The sequence below is a fragment of the Mizuhopecten yessoensis genome, unplaced genomic scaffold, assembly GCF_002113885.1.
Source record: "Mizuhopecten yessoensis strain PY_sf001 unplaced genomic scaffold, ASM211388v2 scaffold523, whole genome shotgun sequence".
Taxonomy (NCBI): Eukaryota; Metazoa; Mollusca; class Bivalvia; order Pectinida; family Pectinidae; genus Mizuhopecten; species Mizuhopecten yessoensis.
In genome coordinates this window covers 901014-919289 of record NW_018403589.1, presented here as the reverse complement: position 1 = coordinate 919289, position 18276 = coordinate 901014, and the positions used below count along the sequence as shown (strand labels likewise).

Below are 18276 nucleotides of genomic sequence, written 5' to 3'. Positions count from 1 at the left end.
AAGCAGAGGACGGTTACCCTTCTGGAACACCTGTTCTGACAGTATTTTTCAATGATCTTTATGTACAATTTGTCTTTGTTCAAAGTTTTCCTCACTTTTATCGATTTCAGTTCGAATTATGGTTTTATATTTCTTTTTGTCAATGGAAATACAGAACATTAGTGTATTTCTTTGTGTCAATGGAAATACAGAACAGTAGTGTATTTCTTTTTGTCAATGGAAATACAGAACAGTAGTGAATTTCTTTGCGTCAATGGAAATGCAGAACAGTTGTGTATTTCTTTGTGTCAATGGAAATACAGAACATTAGTGTATTTCTTTGTGTCAATCGAAATACAGAACAGTAGTGTTTTTATTTGTGTCAATGGAAATGAAGAACATTAGCGTATTTATTTGTGTCAATGGAAATACAGAACAGTAGTGTATTTCTTTGTGTCAATCGAAATACAGAACAGTTGTATATTTATTTGTGTCAATGGAAATACAGAACAGTAGTGTATTTATTTGTGTCAATGGAAATACAGAACAGGTGTGTATTTATTTGTGTCAATGGAAATACAGAACAGGTGTGTATTTCTTTGTGTCAATCGAAATACAGAACAGTTGTGTATTTATTTGTGTCAATAGGAAAACAGAACAGTAGTGTATTTCTTTGTGTCAATAGAAAAACAGAACAGTAGTGTATTTCTTTGTGTCAATGGAAATACAGAACAGAAGTGTATTTATTTTCTCTAATTACAAGATGTCGAATTGAAAGAAGACATGCTCAAACAAACTTGTATCATTTTATTGACAAATAAATAAACTTTGCGTAGAAATATATAAGCATACATATATAGACATGGATATCACAACACATTTAAACGAGTGTGTACAACTACAGCCTCTTACTGAAGTTGATGATTAGTGTTATTAAAAAGATACCGAGATGTTTTTGTTGGTAGTATGTTGCTAAATTCAGAACAAGCGAATATAGTTTATGTTTGGTGATTTGTTCTTTAAAATTTGAAAACAGGAAAAAACCCTGCTTGATTAGAATGATCTATATCAAAACCATAATATAAATATAAGTAAGAATCAGTCGTTCAGATGTTTATCTTCTTACTTATTGTTGTACTTAGCACCATTACGCGATATGTCAGATGTTCCCTTTAAACCAATGAAGATTCTGGAAAAGTTTACTCCGATTTACCTCTTGTTTGGCAATGTACATATAATAACTTCAACATAACGAACGTCATATAGCACCAGAATAAAACGATAATTACATTGTCCAGGACTTGCCACAATACACGGAATAACATTTATGTTATATGCCACAAACAACTGTCTCCGATAATAAATAAACTGCATAACAATACATTCCGAGTATTTGATTCAGGAATCCTTGTTTTCATCCTCAAGCTGGCATTGATATTAGTGTATTCAACGAATTTACATCTTTATATTAAGACCAGCTATCGACGACGCTTCGATGTTATAAGAGTGACATTTTGTCACACTCAGTCGACGGAATCGTCGTCTTCTCTTTATAATTCCATCAACAACGGCGTCCGGCTATTTCTAAAGAGTTCGCCTTGTTACCAGGGGAAATAACTCCATTTCACTGTTGTCCATATGCCTTCATGTATCCCGATTTATCAGTTTTGGTGTATTCGGACCTTTGCTGCTTCTTCCTATCAAAGATGGATGCTGGTCTAGCGCCTGAGAGGATACAGAGTAAAACAGAAAAAAAAACAAAAGAATAAAAACATCAGGACAGCATAAAAACAAAACTAACAAAATTTGAAAGGAGGGTATTATTACAGGACATTAACGACGAACCATCTGATTGGCCAACTAGACCAACTTATCCATAATTGGTATTGATGCTGTAGTAATAATAATAGAATTTACATAATTTGATTTTACTGACTTTCCATATTTGTATTCTTCAAAATATTGTAAATAAACTACGGCACTGATTCAAGTTGAAAACCATAACAAAACAAAATATTCCACCTAAGCATTTCTTAGTTTTGTCCATATACAGTGGCTACATAGTTGTCGATGGCAAGTATTCTTGGTATTGAAACAACTACTAACATTCACCTTTAAGACGAAATGAAGTGTTTGTAAAGTCAATACTTGTATGATATCTATTTATATTACCTTGTCACTAATTGTGTTGTATGTCTTTGTCACTAATTAAATTATATCATTGATGCTGAAGACCAAGAAACAGACATGTTATGTTATGCTAATGTAATATATATTTCGTTTGTTGTACACGTTGTAAAGAGCTTATAACTTAAATATGACTGTATTCATTTTAATAAATTGTAATCTGTACTTTTGTTAGGGATGTAAAACAGATATTGATTGCGCGAGCTAACAACGTTACCTGTTGCGGCCGCTTGGGGCAATTCCTTCTCAAGGATTTGATATGTCTTTGGTTGTACATCACGGAAGGCTCCTCCGTCCTCCTCTTCCGGTTCCGGTGGAGGTTGAGGTTTCACCGCCACGCCTCCCCTGTTCCAGTTACAAGAAATAAATATAGTCTAACCACGGATAATAATTTGTGAATTGCTTTGAGAGACCTACAAACTAGGTTGTGATACAGCGGTATATAAGAACCTCGAATTAATATTATTATCATTATTATTCTAACATAAATATAATCTCTTATTTTTACTTTTCATCAAGTCAGTCTCAAAACCTCTAGAAATATTGAAGATAGGTCATTGTTGCCATAGGCTCTACAAAGTAATGACGTAATATTATATAACATTTGATTGTCTGTTGTTATATGTATCCAGTTGTGTCACTTAAGGGATATAATCTTACTATAACTATTTAATATATCAAGTCTAAGAAAATGCCAAGGTAAAAGCATTTTCCACATTTGATTATAATTTCAAAACCTATTTTGAAAGGTTCACTTGCAGAAAAAAATGAAATTGTTTTGGCTGGTATGGAATTATATCGTTTTTTTCATTATTGTTGAACGACTAGAATATGTTTCATTATTCGTGATATATTTTTTAATAGTACCCTTTTATGTCGTTTACGACGAGGAATTCCTTTCAGGATGTATATTCCGAGGAGCATATGATGGAGTATACATTTATGAAACAGTATGTTTAATACGTCACATTCCTTACCTCCGTACGGTGAGATCGATGTCATTTCCGCTGCGGATCATTTCGTCACGAGCATTTTGATGGGTCGACCCAGTGATGTCCATCTTTCCTATAGAAATAATAAGGTCACCGTTCTGTAGCCCAGCCTGACCAGATATGCTTTTGGGATTCACCTACAAGTACAACACACGAAAATAGCATTTAATGTCAGCACACACAGCAGACACCAAAATAGATCGAGAGACATTTAAAAATAAAATCGTGACGCAAAATATGTTTTTTCTTAATGTTTCCTTAGCAGCATGTAGCAACTGTAAGATCCCCTTATACATCAATGAGTCTTACTACAGCCGACTAACGTTAAGTATATACATGTGTATACCTCAAGTACCAATCATCAATTTTATGAGGTATACTATACCCTTATTGTAGTAACTCAAACTGTCAGGGAAGGCACCAAGTTTGGCCTTAATACATCACATGTCGATGTCAATAGATTTTACTAAATGCATCAAATATGGTAATGGCTACCACACATGTGCTTGCGCACACACGTAAAAACCCGAAAGCAGCCATATGCAAATAACACTTTGACCTATGTTGATGACATTGTAAGGCTATTATCAGATGCTCTACAAAAATATTACATATTCGTATGTTCGGCAACCTGTAGAAAGGAATGGTATCATCCGCCCCTTGATAAAACTATTTGCTTGTATACTCTACAAGAATATTGCAGAACCCATAGCGTCTATACAAATATTGATAAAGGTTTAATTTGGCATCCGTCATTTTTCCTCCTGACAATCTTCTATCACAGTTTTGTCGAATAGTGGCACTGTGGGCAATCAAAACATGGTGACGATGTTCACATTTTTACTTTGGATTGAACCTATGACGAGCATTGTATAATCTTCCTTTCTTTCTCGTTTTTTTCCAGTAAAAGTAATGTCTCTTTCGAATTTTACATGACTGCTAACCTTACCTTGTCGAATCCTCAGGCTCCCAGACACACAGTTACTGAGTACTGACGTGAAGGTGGGAGGTTTTAACTGACGGTATGATTCAGCTGACTGGTGATAAAATGTCTATATCTAAACCTGTTATCACCAGGACGTCTGCAATTAATTTTAAGGGGCGCTTTGAGGAATTTGTAGATTTATATTTTATAAATAAAAGCTTATATCTTAATATGACTTGCTATGTATAATAAAAAATGGATATCTCCGAAAAACATTTGTAGATAGATAATCGTAAATTTTCTTTCATGCTGTGTGATGTTACGGTGTTAACACGCTTTCCTTTGTTCGTGTACAGAAACAAACAAAACAGATATTTTAACTTTAAAGTTTAATATTTCAAACCAAGTTTTTACAAAATTTGAGTATTATAAACTGATATATAGTCTGACAAATCTGGTAAATGATGTGTGTTTGAACCATTTCCTCATTAGGGTGATATTTAAGTCGACGTTCTGTACAACCCCAGACAAGCCCCTGGAAGTTTATGATGGAATATTGTTCATCCTCCAACTATTTCCTCAAAAGACGTGTATCAATGCGCACAGGTTGTTTATCTTCAATTTCAGTTTTTAAATTTCTAAAAACTACTCAGCTTAACACATTTATAATTTTATTTCAACGATCTTATATAACATGAATGATAAAAAGTTAAATATTGACCATTGGTTAGGGATTAAAAAGGCATATTTCGATTTGAGACATAGACAACTCTATGTTTTGCTGATATTGTTATGTTAGTCTATACCAGCTTGTGTGTTAAACTGACGTGTGGCTAAAAGGTAACCAGCCTTTACAGATAAGATCTTATGAGGAGATCCAGGGACTTGCTGGTGGAGGTATGGTCCAGGCTTCAGTAAGAGGTTTCATTCCAGACATGGCATGGAGAGAGGTTGTATGAATGGATGGTTTTGAATGGTATGTATAATATTTTTATGCATTACAGCATGAAAAAGGTTTGAACTAGTCTGGTATAACATGTATATTTAATCAACAATGTATGTTTATTATTATTTTTATACGTATTGAAGCAAGAATAGTTTATAAGTAAGATTCATGATATAATGTGCAGGTGTGTACCAGTTTGGTCATGTAATGTTTATTTCATCAACAGTACAGAGTTTGTCAAAGCAAATATATTGCAGGTGACAATCGGTGTTTATGTATACTAAGGGTAGCAAAATAGATAATTAAACATTAAAAGCAGATCAGCAATGAAACACATAAGGATAAATAGTGTAATCGTCTGTGTAGTGTACCGGTGTGACATAACCATTAATTAACAGACGCAGTCGCTAATTACGTTGTTTGTTTCACCTTTCAATGATATGCAGTCACAGATACCTTTTTCATTATAGCTTTGAGAAGCGTATCTTCGAGACAGGCGTATTTAGACCAGTCAAGTTTTTAAAGTTTATTACCTCCCAAGCGATGTCATGTTGACCCCTTAGAAGTGACCATGTTCCATCACAGGTAGGACGAAAAGATTCATTAGTGGTATGGTGTAATATTTCTAACATCAATTATCGTGTCAAATTAACTAGTGGACAATTTCAGAAATAGGCGTTCTTGATTCAATTTTCTTTTGAGAATATTTAAGCACAATAATTTTATGTTAAGTATTTTTATATTGATTACTATTGATTGATAAACAAATATAGAAATGTAGTCGATATTTGGTAGATTTTAAGGAGAACCCCTTAGGAGTTGTACAAGTCCCATTGTAGGCATGACGAGAGTTTTCTGGTTTATGTAATATTTTAACCCCAATCATCGTGTCAAATTAACTTAAGAACAATTTGAGAAATATACGTTCTTAATTTAAGTTTCCTTAAACGTTTGAGAAAATATTAATACATTAATTTCTATGTTAATATTTCTATATTGATTAGTTTTTATTAACTAATATTGACGAATATTAACTCCAATTGGAAGAATAACAATTGTAAAATCCCTTCTGATATCCCAAATGAATCATCTTTTTATAGCATTACCAAACCCTGATGAAGTTTTCATTAAAAAATTAAATAGTATTTTATACGAGTTTGTGTGGAATAGTAAAACAGATCGTGTCAAAAGAGATGTATTAACAAAATGTCCAAACGAGGGGGGGNGGCAAACAGTGCTCTATAAAACCTGGTACTCTAAAGGAATAACACATGTACATAATATGATTAGACATAATGGATCTATTTATTCACATGAAGAGTTTAATACCAGATATGATATCAGGACATTTTTTTTTAACTTATCAGGGATTGGTTGCAGCTATTCGCAAATATGATGATCGACAGGGACTAAATATACATATATATATATAGAGAGAGAGAGTATTTTTACCTTTTGTACCTATAAATTTAAAATTAGTTTTAAAAAGTACAAGAGGAGCACAGGATGTATATCAAGTACTCATTAAAAACAATACTCAACCAGCTGCACAGGTAAAATGTCATCTCTCATTGGGAATAGTTGTGGAAGATTGGAGATTAGTTTACAAATGTCTTTTTGAGACCACTGAAAACTCAAAGCTTTTATGGTTACAATATAGGATAAACCATAGAATTTTGACTACTAATTCATATACACAAAAAGTTGGTTTAACTGAAAATGGAGATTGTACTTTTTGTAAAACAGAAAGAGAAACTATAATACATCTTCTGTGGGAATGTGATAAGACCCAGGAATTACTCCAAAATTTTCAAATATATTTAAATACACAAAATATTGATTTAGTTTTCGAAAAAATTATGTTTCTGTTTGGCAAATATAGAGATAATCAAAAGGCCCATATAGCAGATAATTATTTGCTACTTATAATAAAACAATATATTTACAATTCTAGATGCTTAAAGAAAGATTTACAATTGAATACTTTGAAAACTCACATACAAATGGGAATTAGAATACAAAATCTTATATACCAACAGAAAAATAAATGTGATGAGTTTCAAAGGATATGGGGCAAATGGTCTCTGTTCTTAGAATAGATATATGTGTTTTTTTTCTCTTTTTTCTTTCTGGCCAGCTGCTTTTGCCTTTGCCTAGATTTCCCTCTTTACTTTTTTATGTGTAGGTACGAAAGAATGTTTCTTCACCGCTCGATATATATGTATGCTGCATTATTATGCATACATGTGATGCATTGTACAGTATGTGTATAGGCGTGGATGTGTGTGCAGATGTATGTACATGTATGTATGAATGATGCATGTATGTATATGCAGTGTGTGTGGAGTATGTATGTATGTGTGTTGTGCGTATGTATGTGTATATATGTGTGTATCTTGTGTGTATATGTTGTATGTATATGTGCTTAAGCATACTTTTGAGTATAGGAATGTGGGCCTAATTATGTACTAAGGCTTATATGAATTGAAGGTGAGACGGTGTGGAGACAGGAGCACAGATGTGGATATATGTATGTATTTGATGTGTGTTTGAAATTACTTGTATAATATGTTGATGTATGTCTAATATGTATATGTCTATGAAATGAAAAAAAAAAAATAAAAAAAAATAAAAAAAAAATAAAAAAAATATTGAAATACAGACGATGTTTGCTAAATTCTTAAGAGAAGATATTTATTCACATCGTTTCAGATCAAGTAGTGATTTATCCTTTAATTTAAAATTCATGTGAATATTGAAAAATTATTTGTTCTTGAATATTATTTCTGAGGCCTAGTTGAACCACATTTGTCCAACAGAACGTAAACTAAAAATGCCACCACTGACTTTCAATACAATAACTTTACACTATACATAGACTTTGAAAACAATGATCACGTTAAGGTCGCGATCGTTCACTTCTCTTCTTCCTCATTTGTATTACATAACACTCCACTTCTCACGGAATCAACATGTCGCAGGTAATTTGCTAGCATAGAGTTTATTTTTAGTTTCAGGATGAATGCATCCTGTTGACCAATAAACTATTAACTTGCACTTTACTTTGAAGAAACCGAAGTCTACGCCCGTCATCAATACCTGATACAATGGATTAAGACCTTTTATTAGAAAATAGATTTATAAATGTAATTCAGATTGATAGAACCACTTATAGATTATAACGATTTTGTAAGCATTCTATTTTGTATAAAATAGGAACATCATGAAGTAGTGACTTGTTGAGCGTGTAACCATCCTAGATACTCCAGGCATGTTACGTGTATATGCTTATAGGAGGGCTAGGTTCAACAATTTTCTTTTCTATATATATATACATAGTAGATAATAAATAAATAAGTCCTTGCGAAGGAAAATATAGAATAAAAACAAATTTTTCAGATCGTCCGCTAGGCCTTACAAAATAGTATATACATATATATTGTATTCCTAGATTGTTTAACAGTAATAGTGAAAATTAAATCGAAATTTATGAATACGACATAATTAATATAAATTTTTCAAAGCTTTCATTCACTTGTGAAATATAGATCCAATGACTTTATTCATACGGATTTGATTAGGTGAAATCAATAATGAATCTTCAACATGGCTAAATAATTCAGAAAAAAAGAAATAGTCAGTCAATATTGTTTATTTTGGTATCAAAATAACATCGTACAGTACTACCTACTGCCAGGATTGCTCATATCATAGTTGATCAGGTACTCTCAGGTATATATACCATGTCAAGTCAGGATGGCCGAGCGGTCTAAGGCGCCAGACTCAAGGCACTGCCTTCACACTCTGTGAGACGAGTGTTCTGGTCCACGTATGTGGGCGTGGGTTCGAATCCCACTTCTGACATTTACATTTTTATATCTTTGTTTAAATATTATTAAATTTTGAATAAATCTCATAATGCTTTTTTTTTTTTAATTCCAACATTGTATTGTTGTTTCATAACAAATCATTTCAAATAAATTCGACTGGAGTCGGATTCGTGTAAAGTATGCGGTAGTGATGAATAACCAGTCGACAAAATAAAGTCATTAAGAAGAGATATGTACCGAAATTAACGAAAATAATTTATGATGTAACACTGCTAATTCCTCAAAGTAGTATTTTGTATTCCTAGTTTGTTTAACGGTTGTGAAAATTACCTTGAAATTTATCGATACGACATAACTATAATTAATTTTCAAAATCTTTCCTTCGCTTGTGAAATATAGATCCTTTGACTTTAATCAAACGGATTTTTCTAAATTAGTTGATTAGGTCCAAAAATGATAAATAGTCAGACAATATGGTTTATTTCGGTGTCACAATTGCATCACACAGTATAACCTACAAACACGTTATATTCTATCATAATTAAACAGGTTCCGTCAGGTATATATACTGCTTGTATATCAAGTCAGGATGGCCGAGCGGTCTAAGGCGCCAGACTCAAGGCACTGCCTTCTCACACTGTGAGACGAGTGTTCTGGTCCACGTATGTGGGCGTGGGTTCGAATCCCACTTCTGACACTTATATTTTAATATCTTTGTTTAAATATTAATAAATATTGAATAAATCTCATAATACTTAATGTTTTTTTAATTCCAACATTGTATTGTTGTTTCATAACATATCATTTCAAATAAATTCGACTGGAGTCGGATTCCTGTAAAGTATGCGGTAGTGATGAATAATCAGTCGACAAAATAAAGTCATTAAGAAGAGATATGTACCGAAATTAACGAAAATAATTTATGATGTAACACTGCTAATTCCTCAAAGTAGTATTTTGTATTCCTAGTTTGTTTAACAGTAGTGAAAATTACCTAGAAATTTATGGATACGACATAACTATAATTCATTTTGACTTTAATCATACCGATTTTTTTTAAATAGTTCATTAGGTCCAACAAATGATAAATAGTCAGTCAATATGGTTTATTTCGGTGTCATAATTGCATCACACAGTATCATAATTAAACAGGTTGCGTCAGGTATATATACTGTTTGCATATCAAGTCAGGATGGCCGAGCGGTCTAAGGCGCCAGACTCAAGGCACTGCCTTCTCACACTGTGAGACGAGTGTTCTGGTCCACGTATGTGGGCGTGGGTTCGAATCCCACTTCTGACACTGATATTTTTATATCTTTTTTGAGTAATGATTTAATATTGAATACATTTGGATAAAGCATGACATTATTTAAAATTTTCAACATTTTAATTGCGGTTTCGTGAAATATTATTTCAAATATAGTCGATTTTTATCTGATTATGTACCAGTATTGGTGATAATAATTTATGATGTAACACGTACACTGTTCAATATTCAAAGTAGCTGATCGCCGACAGATATCGATGCCTGCTGATCTGTCTCGATGTTCAACGGGAGATTACTCGAAGATAACCGCATGGTGAGCTATATTAGGCAAAATGTAATCCGATCGGACTAGCGCGTGCAGTGTAGGAAGCGGAACCTTATCTACGGTATGTGTGTAAATGATGATGTAGTAACACACACACACAAGCATGTGCAGGCTACAACACCTTAAGCCTGGTTAGCTTTAGTGGGAACCGTATAGTTATAGCGTTTCATTTGTTCAAACGTTTATATTTAGAGGGTGAAATACAGAGAGTGGACGGTTAAGTACGAGAATACGTATATGATTTACTATACATAGTGACAATTGTGTTGTCTCAGAGATGAAGAAGTTGCTGTAAGCTGTTCAGGCCTATGTGTGCTATCTACAGGTTTGGGAGGTATTTCTATTGCCTTCCAAGCGGAGATATAAACAAGAGGCAATTTGTTTTTCATCTCAATAAAATGCTGCGATAAAACCACAACAACGTCGGTATTAGTAACAGTAGCCAGGACAAAGCACAGCATTTACCAACGTATCGTGTTTTATCTTTTGAATGTTAGCTAAGATACACATTTGTTTACATCAGATGTATACATCTGTTATCATAGATAGAAAAATGTAGTAGACGTGAACACACATTCCACGTGCCTGTGTATATCGCATAGCAATTTGAATATTTAGGGATTTTGTTTTTTCGGTTTTTGGATATAAATAAGGATGTTATACACTTATTCATTGTATACGTTGAAAGATATTTCTGAACCACATTCCAAATCATGAATGATAAGTAGAGTTAATCAGACGTGTTGGTTTGGGATGAAATATACTTTTCTTATGTTATTTTCATTTATTTTCTATCACATATCCATCTTAGAGGTCACCAAGTAATTCTAATGTATAATATAATACATTAGTTATGTTGTTAGGAGTTTCTGAATACCATATGTACATTGATAAAACGATAATTATAATAAAAAACAAACTAATATCAGTTATGCTACTAGCACATGTGTCACATTTAGTACCACAGTCTATCCCAACTAGTTAATGTTTTCTCGATTGATAGGATTGTGAAAAAATTATCAGGTCATTTTTTCTTACGTCATTTTAATCCAATGCCTAGTCGAAACTGAAAAATATAGCAATAATTAAAATAAATCTTCTCCAAATGTCATAGGCTATTATTGTAGACTTGCTACACATATATAACAGAATGCAATTTTAAGGGTGTTTTGAATTTGCATTGTTTTGCAAGACTCTGCTATTAGAATAAAAATGATATAAGAATTGTGAGAAAATGGTGAATATTTCGTTCACAATCTACATAATGTAGCATGATTGATTGAGACTGGCTGCCTAATACAACCTACAAACTCGTATGTGATACTTAAAGTAGCAATGTATTGAAGTGTATAATAGCAATGTATTGAAGTGTATAATAGCAATGTATTGAAGTGTATAATAGCAATGTATTGAAGTGTATAATAGCAATGTATTGAAGTGTATAATAGCAATGTATTGAAGTGTATAATAGCAATGTATTGAAGTGTATAATAGCAATGTATTGAAGTGTATAATAGCAATGTATTGAAGTGTATAATAGCAATGTATTGAAGTGTATAATAGCAATGTATTGAAGTGTATAATAGCAATGTATTGAAGTGTATAATAGCAATGTATTGAAGTGTATAATAGCAATGTATTGAAGTGTATAATAGCAATGTATTGAAGTGTATAATAGCAATGTATTGAAGTGTATAATAGCAATGGAATGTGCAGAATAACATGAACTAGAAAATGAATTAGTAGATAGGGGTTTTACAATATTATTTCACCATCCGTTTTTTATAATATGATTACTAAAACCCTACAAAGTAACAAAATGCGTTTTTCTATCAGTAAAGGTGACAAACGACCATACACACCTGCGCCACGTGGATTGGACAACCTGTGTCTACACCTCCTTGCATCTTGAATCCCCATGGCTGACTTGTATCAAATCTTCTAAGTAAAATCGGAATCGACCCATCCGCCATTTTCCCAAGTATTCTTATGAATCTAGTGATAAAGAAAACGCTGGAATGTAAACAGGGTGTCGAAGATCTCGGCGGCCAGGCTGCTATGTACGGTACATGTACGGCTGTGCTGTGTGTTACAACTATATACCTATAGACGAACAGACATACACACAAGCCTTTGTATGCCCCCGGGCTCGATCACTCAAAGTATTGTCATCTTCATAGCAAATATTTCAAATAATTGTTTGGATGAATTTATCAGCTTTATCTTTATTTTGTACATTATGTCAAATTAAGATTTCTGAAAAGTATTAAGGGAATCAATTTTTAATGTTTTAAGATAAACCTTTATAATTTCTCTGTGTTATCAGAATCATGACGTTAAGCTAGCCAGCGATAAAGTATGAGCCTTACTATTCACGTACTCATTGTATGTCAGAATCCCTGACGTTTCTGCTGTATTCGTCACACATACACCCCTCAATACACTCGATTTCGTCACCAGAGGGCCTTTACATCCGACATAAATAGTAAAGCTTAGCCAGCTTCCAAACATCTCATTTTAAAACCGGTTCATGTCTTTTATATTCAGGTTTAACATTGAAATGCAGATTGTAGAAGTCAACTTAATCAATGGAATGTGATAATTAATTATTGTTTTCTTTGTTGTATTCTATTTTCGTATATGTATTATTGATATGATATCAAATATTAACGTCAAGATGACAAGTATTGTTATTATAACAAGGTGCCCTTTGTTAATGTTATTTACCATCATCGACGGTTAATCATCTTTGGGATTAGGTTGACTATATATATTACATATACTCTATCAACTATCCTGGTATATATTTATACTATAGGAGGGTGTTACATGCCATTCATAATTAATGAATCACTAAGAAAGCATGCCACGTACAATGTGTTGATTGAGCAGGCACGGCTGTGTAACGATGTACTATGCTTTTGTTAATTAAACAATGATTGTTACATTTCCATACATTTCAATAATCTGCAAATAGTAGAAACAGGACGTATCCTTTTAACGTTTGTTGTGATATTTGTTGTGATTTGTTGTAATGCCATACTATAATATTTTTAAATATTTTGTTTTTAGGAATTGGTGTATGGTTGGTTTGTATATTTGATCATGCCTTTTCCCGCAGGAGTAGCATAACAATGATTTATAGATAGAACAACAATACAGCGCGAGAGATCTGGGACTATAAGTTAATGATATGAAAGACATTCCTCATGTGTAATTGTAATACGCAAATGAGAAAATGAGAAAAAGATTCCATCAACAAAATAAAAAAAAACTAAATGAAATTACTAGTCAATATTTCTTTCTTTTAATGCTAAGGCACCAATACTTAAGTAGTCCTAGTAATTGAACAGATGATGAGGAGAATAGTAGAATTGCTTCTATCTAAATTGATGTATTTTTAATGCAATATGTATCATGAATTGCTATTTGCATTCAAGTAACAATGTAACTAAAACGGGCAATAACATATTGAATGAAAATGCAACCGTCTTCGTTATATTTATGATTTTTTTTCGAAAGTTTGGTATTAAGCATTTATAAAAAGATAGAGATATTCCTTTGCCATTTAGAAGATAATCTTTGACTATCTCCAACTACATTTCCTTCATATGTCGACGCCCCTCATCCGTGACGAAACTGTAACAACAATATTCTCGACGCCCATGTAAAAGGCTCCGAGGTTAAGCCGAACATAAAACATTCCCTTTCAAAGTTTACTGAATGTGTATGACGCTTTAGAATTATTTAGTTGAATGATTGCATACATGGATTTATAGATGAATGAATGATTGATTGAAAGCTTGAATGCAAGCGTGTATTTAGATGAAGGCATCGCTGGTTTATTTAGGAAAACACTCCCCGTGTAGTTTCCCGTCCCCCTCTACCAGATATCACGAAAATGTCCTACCTTCTAGTCTGTCCGTTTTTAGTCTCAGCGTATGTAAAATTTAAACATTTAGTTACATTGAATGGTTACTTATAAAAATAATTTTGCATGACGTTTTTGATATGAAATAATGGTTCATGTAAAATAGGTCAGATCCAAGAAAGTTTATCACCAATGATCTCAGTTCACAAGTTTTTAACCAAAGCTGACACAGCGGGAATGTCTGGAGGTATCATAAATCATTGATGAAAATGTTCTTTTTTCCAAAATGACACTCCATGAAAATATTGGATCACTTTTCAGTACTCATTTATGTTAAATCTCTTAAAATGTATTAAATCAAAACGATTGTTCGTGAATGTGTGGCTTTTACCATGACAAATCCAGAGTTTACATATTGCGTATTTCTTTATAGGGTAGTTATTGGATATTTTTATGTGTCGTTGTACTTGCCATAATTTTTGTGACACCTTTAATACCTTGTTCAATTGATGAATACACCACACGAAATTCGTATGCTATAACCTGAAGTACATGTTTGATACCCCGTCATGTGGAGCTACCATAATGTACTTTGTTTGATACCCCGTCATGTGGAGCTTCCATAATGTACTTTGTTTGATACCCCGTCATGTGGAGCTACCATAATGTACTTTGTGTCTCAACTGTGTACAGATGTGTAGTTCATATATGTTTATGATATACAACGTGTTATTAAGAACAAACAAACAATCACCATGAATAATTTATATTTTATAGACATAGAGAAGATAGATTTAATTTTAAATGATATCACAGTCTGACTATCAAACAAGACAATAGATGTTCTCTCCAGAAATTACGTTTATAATAATATAAAAAATAGTACATCTTTAATCAATTACGATAATTTGCATGTATTTCCTGAAAAGGTCACATTTTCAGGAAAATCTTTGAGACAAGATAGACCAACATATTTTAAATATAATGTAAACCACATCTACATTCTTATCTGAATATTCCATATGATAACTGTTAAATATAAATGGAAGAAAACATTCTGACAAAAACCTAAATTATACAAATAATCAAACAAGTATTATGATGACAAATTAAACTATATCAAATAACATTATAATTTTTCAAATGAATGTGTCAAAAATATACATACATGAAGGACATAACAATAAATAAAAAATATGTGCTTTAAAAAATCGAAAATAAACATATCCGGCATAAAAAGCATAATTTCGTCAACAAAGCTAGTTTGAGAAAAGGGACTGAATCTACTACCTACGTACATAAAACAGGGTGAATTGGTGGCGCAGTGGATAACGCACTTGCCTTTCACCAAAGCGGCAAGGGTTCGAGTCACCTGCCCGACCACATGGGCTTTCTCCAGATACTCCCGTTTCCATTCATATTAAGACCCCTTGCGCGCTACTCTCCGGGCCAACAGGAGTGATTAATTTAAGTTTATACAACTTGTTTCACAACAGTTGTAAAGATAAATACAGTTTAATTTAATAAAAAAAAGACTTGACGCCCTATATACGTTTAAATATGAATTATTTGAAATCGACCTGATCGCGCCATCAAAAGCGTAATTTCATGAATGGAAAGTGATATAGCCAGTTTTTCTATCAAAGAAACTGAAATAGGCGCGTCATCAATAGGGCTAAAGACGTATATGGTTTTGATTATTGTAAAATGTCTTGCATATTAAACATAACATTGTATGATCACGTAAAAAGTGAAAACTTCGATAGCTTTTGTATGTTATATTTTGATAACATTAAAAACCAAGACTATGACATAATTTAACTTATCTGAACACCTAGCTAACATCAGTAATAAACAAAGAACTACAGATGTTCTAATAATATTACAAAGCTAATGATCAAATATGATGTTTCATTGGCAAGATATCTATGTTACTGACAAAAATATATTTAATCACCTGTGCAGTAAGTAACCTGGCAAAATACTTAATATAATATATACTGAGTAAATTATATCGAACATACATGTCAAAACGTCAACAAGTCAACGATCTGCATCTAAACATAATATTTGCTCGAAAGGATTAGCACGGTAGAAACAAATCAGACATCAAAACGAAGCGAAGACCCCATTCTAATTTCCTCAAAAATCCAGCGGTTTCTCAGGGAGGGAGATAGTATCAGGCACCGCATGTCGCACCAAAACGTCTCCCGTCAAATCAACGAAAGAATGTCCGTCATCAACGATTAATAACTTAGTGAGCTCGTCTTTGATCAGGGTAGACCCTGGAATCTTAGTGAGCTCGTCTTTGATCAGGATAGACCCTTGGATCTTAGTGATCTCGTCTTTGATCAGGGTAGACCCTGGAATCTTAGTGAGCTCGTCTTTGATCAGGATAGACCATTGGATCTTAGTGAGCTCGTCTTTGATCAGGATAGACCCTGGAATTTTAGTGAGCTCGTCTTTGATCAGGGTAGACCATGGAATCGAAGTGAGCTCGTCTTTGTTCAGGGTAGACCCTGGACTCTTAGAGTTGGAAATCAGGTGGTGATGACCGTAAGATATGACATTTAGATTGAGGATTCTCATGTAGGAAGTCCAGCGTAGTTTATTAGTCAATATCTACATAATACTGGTAATCAAAATAAGGTCAAATAAGGTAAACAATTTTATATCGTATATAAAACTTATTACACGTTTTTTACTCGATTGCATGTATGAGTATTAGCTATTTGTTCCGAAAAGATAAGACCTATTTTGATCCGAGTTAAAAAACAAACTTTAAATGCTAGATGAGAAAGATTAACTTCACTGTTATGTCAAGTTCCACAATTAACAAGATATATCGACATAACTTGACTTTGTCAATAAAATGAAACATCCTGTCAAGCTTAAACGTGCCCTTTAGGACATTCACAACAAGAAAATACACTTTAATAGTGACAGTTGAGAACATATAAAAACATACCAACAAAGCACTAGAATGGACGGGTGTACGTTACAAGGGAGATACTACTGATAAAGGACACATATATCTATTGAATTATCACAGTCAAAAGTGTTCAACAATAAAGCTTAACTGTATTTAACACTGATAAAATAATATACCTTTGTCATGAGCAAAATTCTACAAAGTGCAAAATATACAAAACATATATGAATATACAATTTACAAAAAAGTTATAACTTATCATTAAATCAGTTTCACAGTAATCCATTAAGTCCTAAACTGTGCCCTCGTCTTTCGCATTTTATCATGTTATTGTTTTATGTTTTTAATTTGTATGCTAATATAACAGTTTACTGAGGACGACGATACCTTTCTCCACACTCTAACATATACAGGTGATCTTTCGCCATAGCTGTCATTTTCTATGCCGAATGTTCATTGGTCCCCTTGATGTACACTTTTGTATGCAAAATGCTCATTTCTCGCCATGGTGAACACTTATGTAGGCCAGATATTTATATGTCACGATGGAGGACACTTATTATGCAAAATGTTCATTGGTCGCCATGATGTAATCTTCTGTATGGTGAAAACTCCTTGGTCACCACAGTAAACTGTGTGTTTGTAAGCTTAATGCTTATTGGACAGCGTGTTTGTAAGCTTAATGTTTATTGGACAGCGTGTTTGTAAGCTTAATGCTCATTAGCTGTGATGTATTTCTCTACTTTCCACTGCGCTAAGACGGATTTTTGCCCGCCACACGATATCAGTCGATCTGTCCTTGCGAGGAAACTGAGGGCGGTCACTTCATTCGAATACATCCTAGTCATCTTGAACTCGGGCTGGTGAACACAAAAAAGGTAATCATTTTATTAGTCAAAGTGAGCATTTCTTAACAAATCGATCTGGATTATTTCCTGGTCACAAGTTTACATCGATGCACACTTGAACAAGGACCATAACAAACAGGCAAACAATCAACGAACTGAATTAAACATATTTTT

At 33.1% G+C, this 18276-nt stretch overlaps 2 protein-coding genes and 3 non-coding genes across 9 annotated transcripts in view; 3 read left to right on the top strand and 2 right to left on the bottom strand.

The window, feature by feature from the left end:
- Positions 1 to 766: 766 nt before the first annotated feature.
- On the bottom strand, positions 767 to 12566 carry LOC110450324 (PDZ and LIM domain protein Zasp-like). Its single transcript, XM_021497799.1, has 4 exons — positions 12314 to 12566; positions 3144 to 3295; positions 2384 to 2511; positions 767 to 1704 (listed from the first exon to the last, which is right to left on the bottom strand). Exons 1-4 carry the CDS (start codon positions 12422 to 12424, stop codon positions 1604 to 1606), a joined length of 492 nt encoding a protein of 163 aa, XP_021353474.1. The 5' UTR covers positions 12425 to 12566; the 3' UTR covers positions 767 to 1603.
- Positions 8780 to 8893, top strand: Trnal-caa. Its single transcript has 2 exons — positions 8780 to 8817; positions 8848 to 8893. It is a non-coding gene; the product is annotated as a tRNA-Leu (tRNA).
- Trnal-caa lies at positions 9443 to 9556 on the top strand. The gene is made up of 2 exons: positions 9443 to 9480; positions 9511 to 9556. It is a non-coding gene; the product is annotated as a tRNA-Leu (tRNA).
- On the top strand, positions 10046 to 10159 carry Trnal-caa. Its single transcript has 2 exons — positions 10046 to 10083; positions 10114 to 10159. It is a non-coding gene; the product is annotated as a tRNA-Leu (tRNA).
- A 5287-nt stretch (positions 12567 to 17853) lies between the features above and the next one.
- Positions 17854 to 18276, bottom strand: part of LOC110450297 (echinoderm microtubule-associated protein-like 2) — an 86581-nt gene continuing 86158 nt past the window's right edge. For 4 of the 5 annotated variants that reach the window (XM_021497756.1, XM_021497772.1, XM_021497779.1 and 1 more), the window contains one exon: positions 17945 to 18114. In XM_021497756.1, the coding sequence (XP_021353431.1) occupies positions 17965 to 18114 (150 nt within the window). In that variant the 3' untranslated portion in view covers positions 17945 to 17964. The other variant, XM_021497765.1, reaches the window with a different exon arrangement.

Excerpts from the sequence above, each read along its gene's own strand:
- LOC110450324 (XM_021497799.1), bottom strand. The coding sequence starts at position 12,424 with ATGGCGGATGGGTCGATTCCGATTTTACTTAGAAGATTTGATACAAGT. Across the intron at positions 2,512-3,143 it reads ATCGATCTCACCGTACGGAG|GGGAGGCGTGGCGGTGAAAC; the intron begins GTAAGGAATGTG and ends TAACTGGAACAG. Across the intron at positions 1,705-2,383 it reads GCCCCAAGCGGCCGCAACAG|GCGCTAGACCAGCATCCATC; the intron begins GTAACGTTGTTA and ends GTATCCTCTCAG.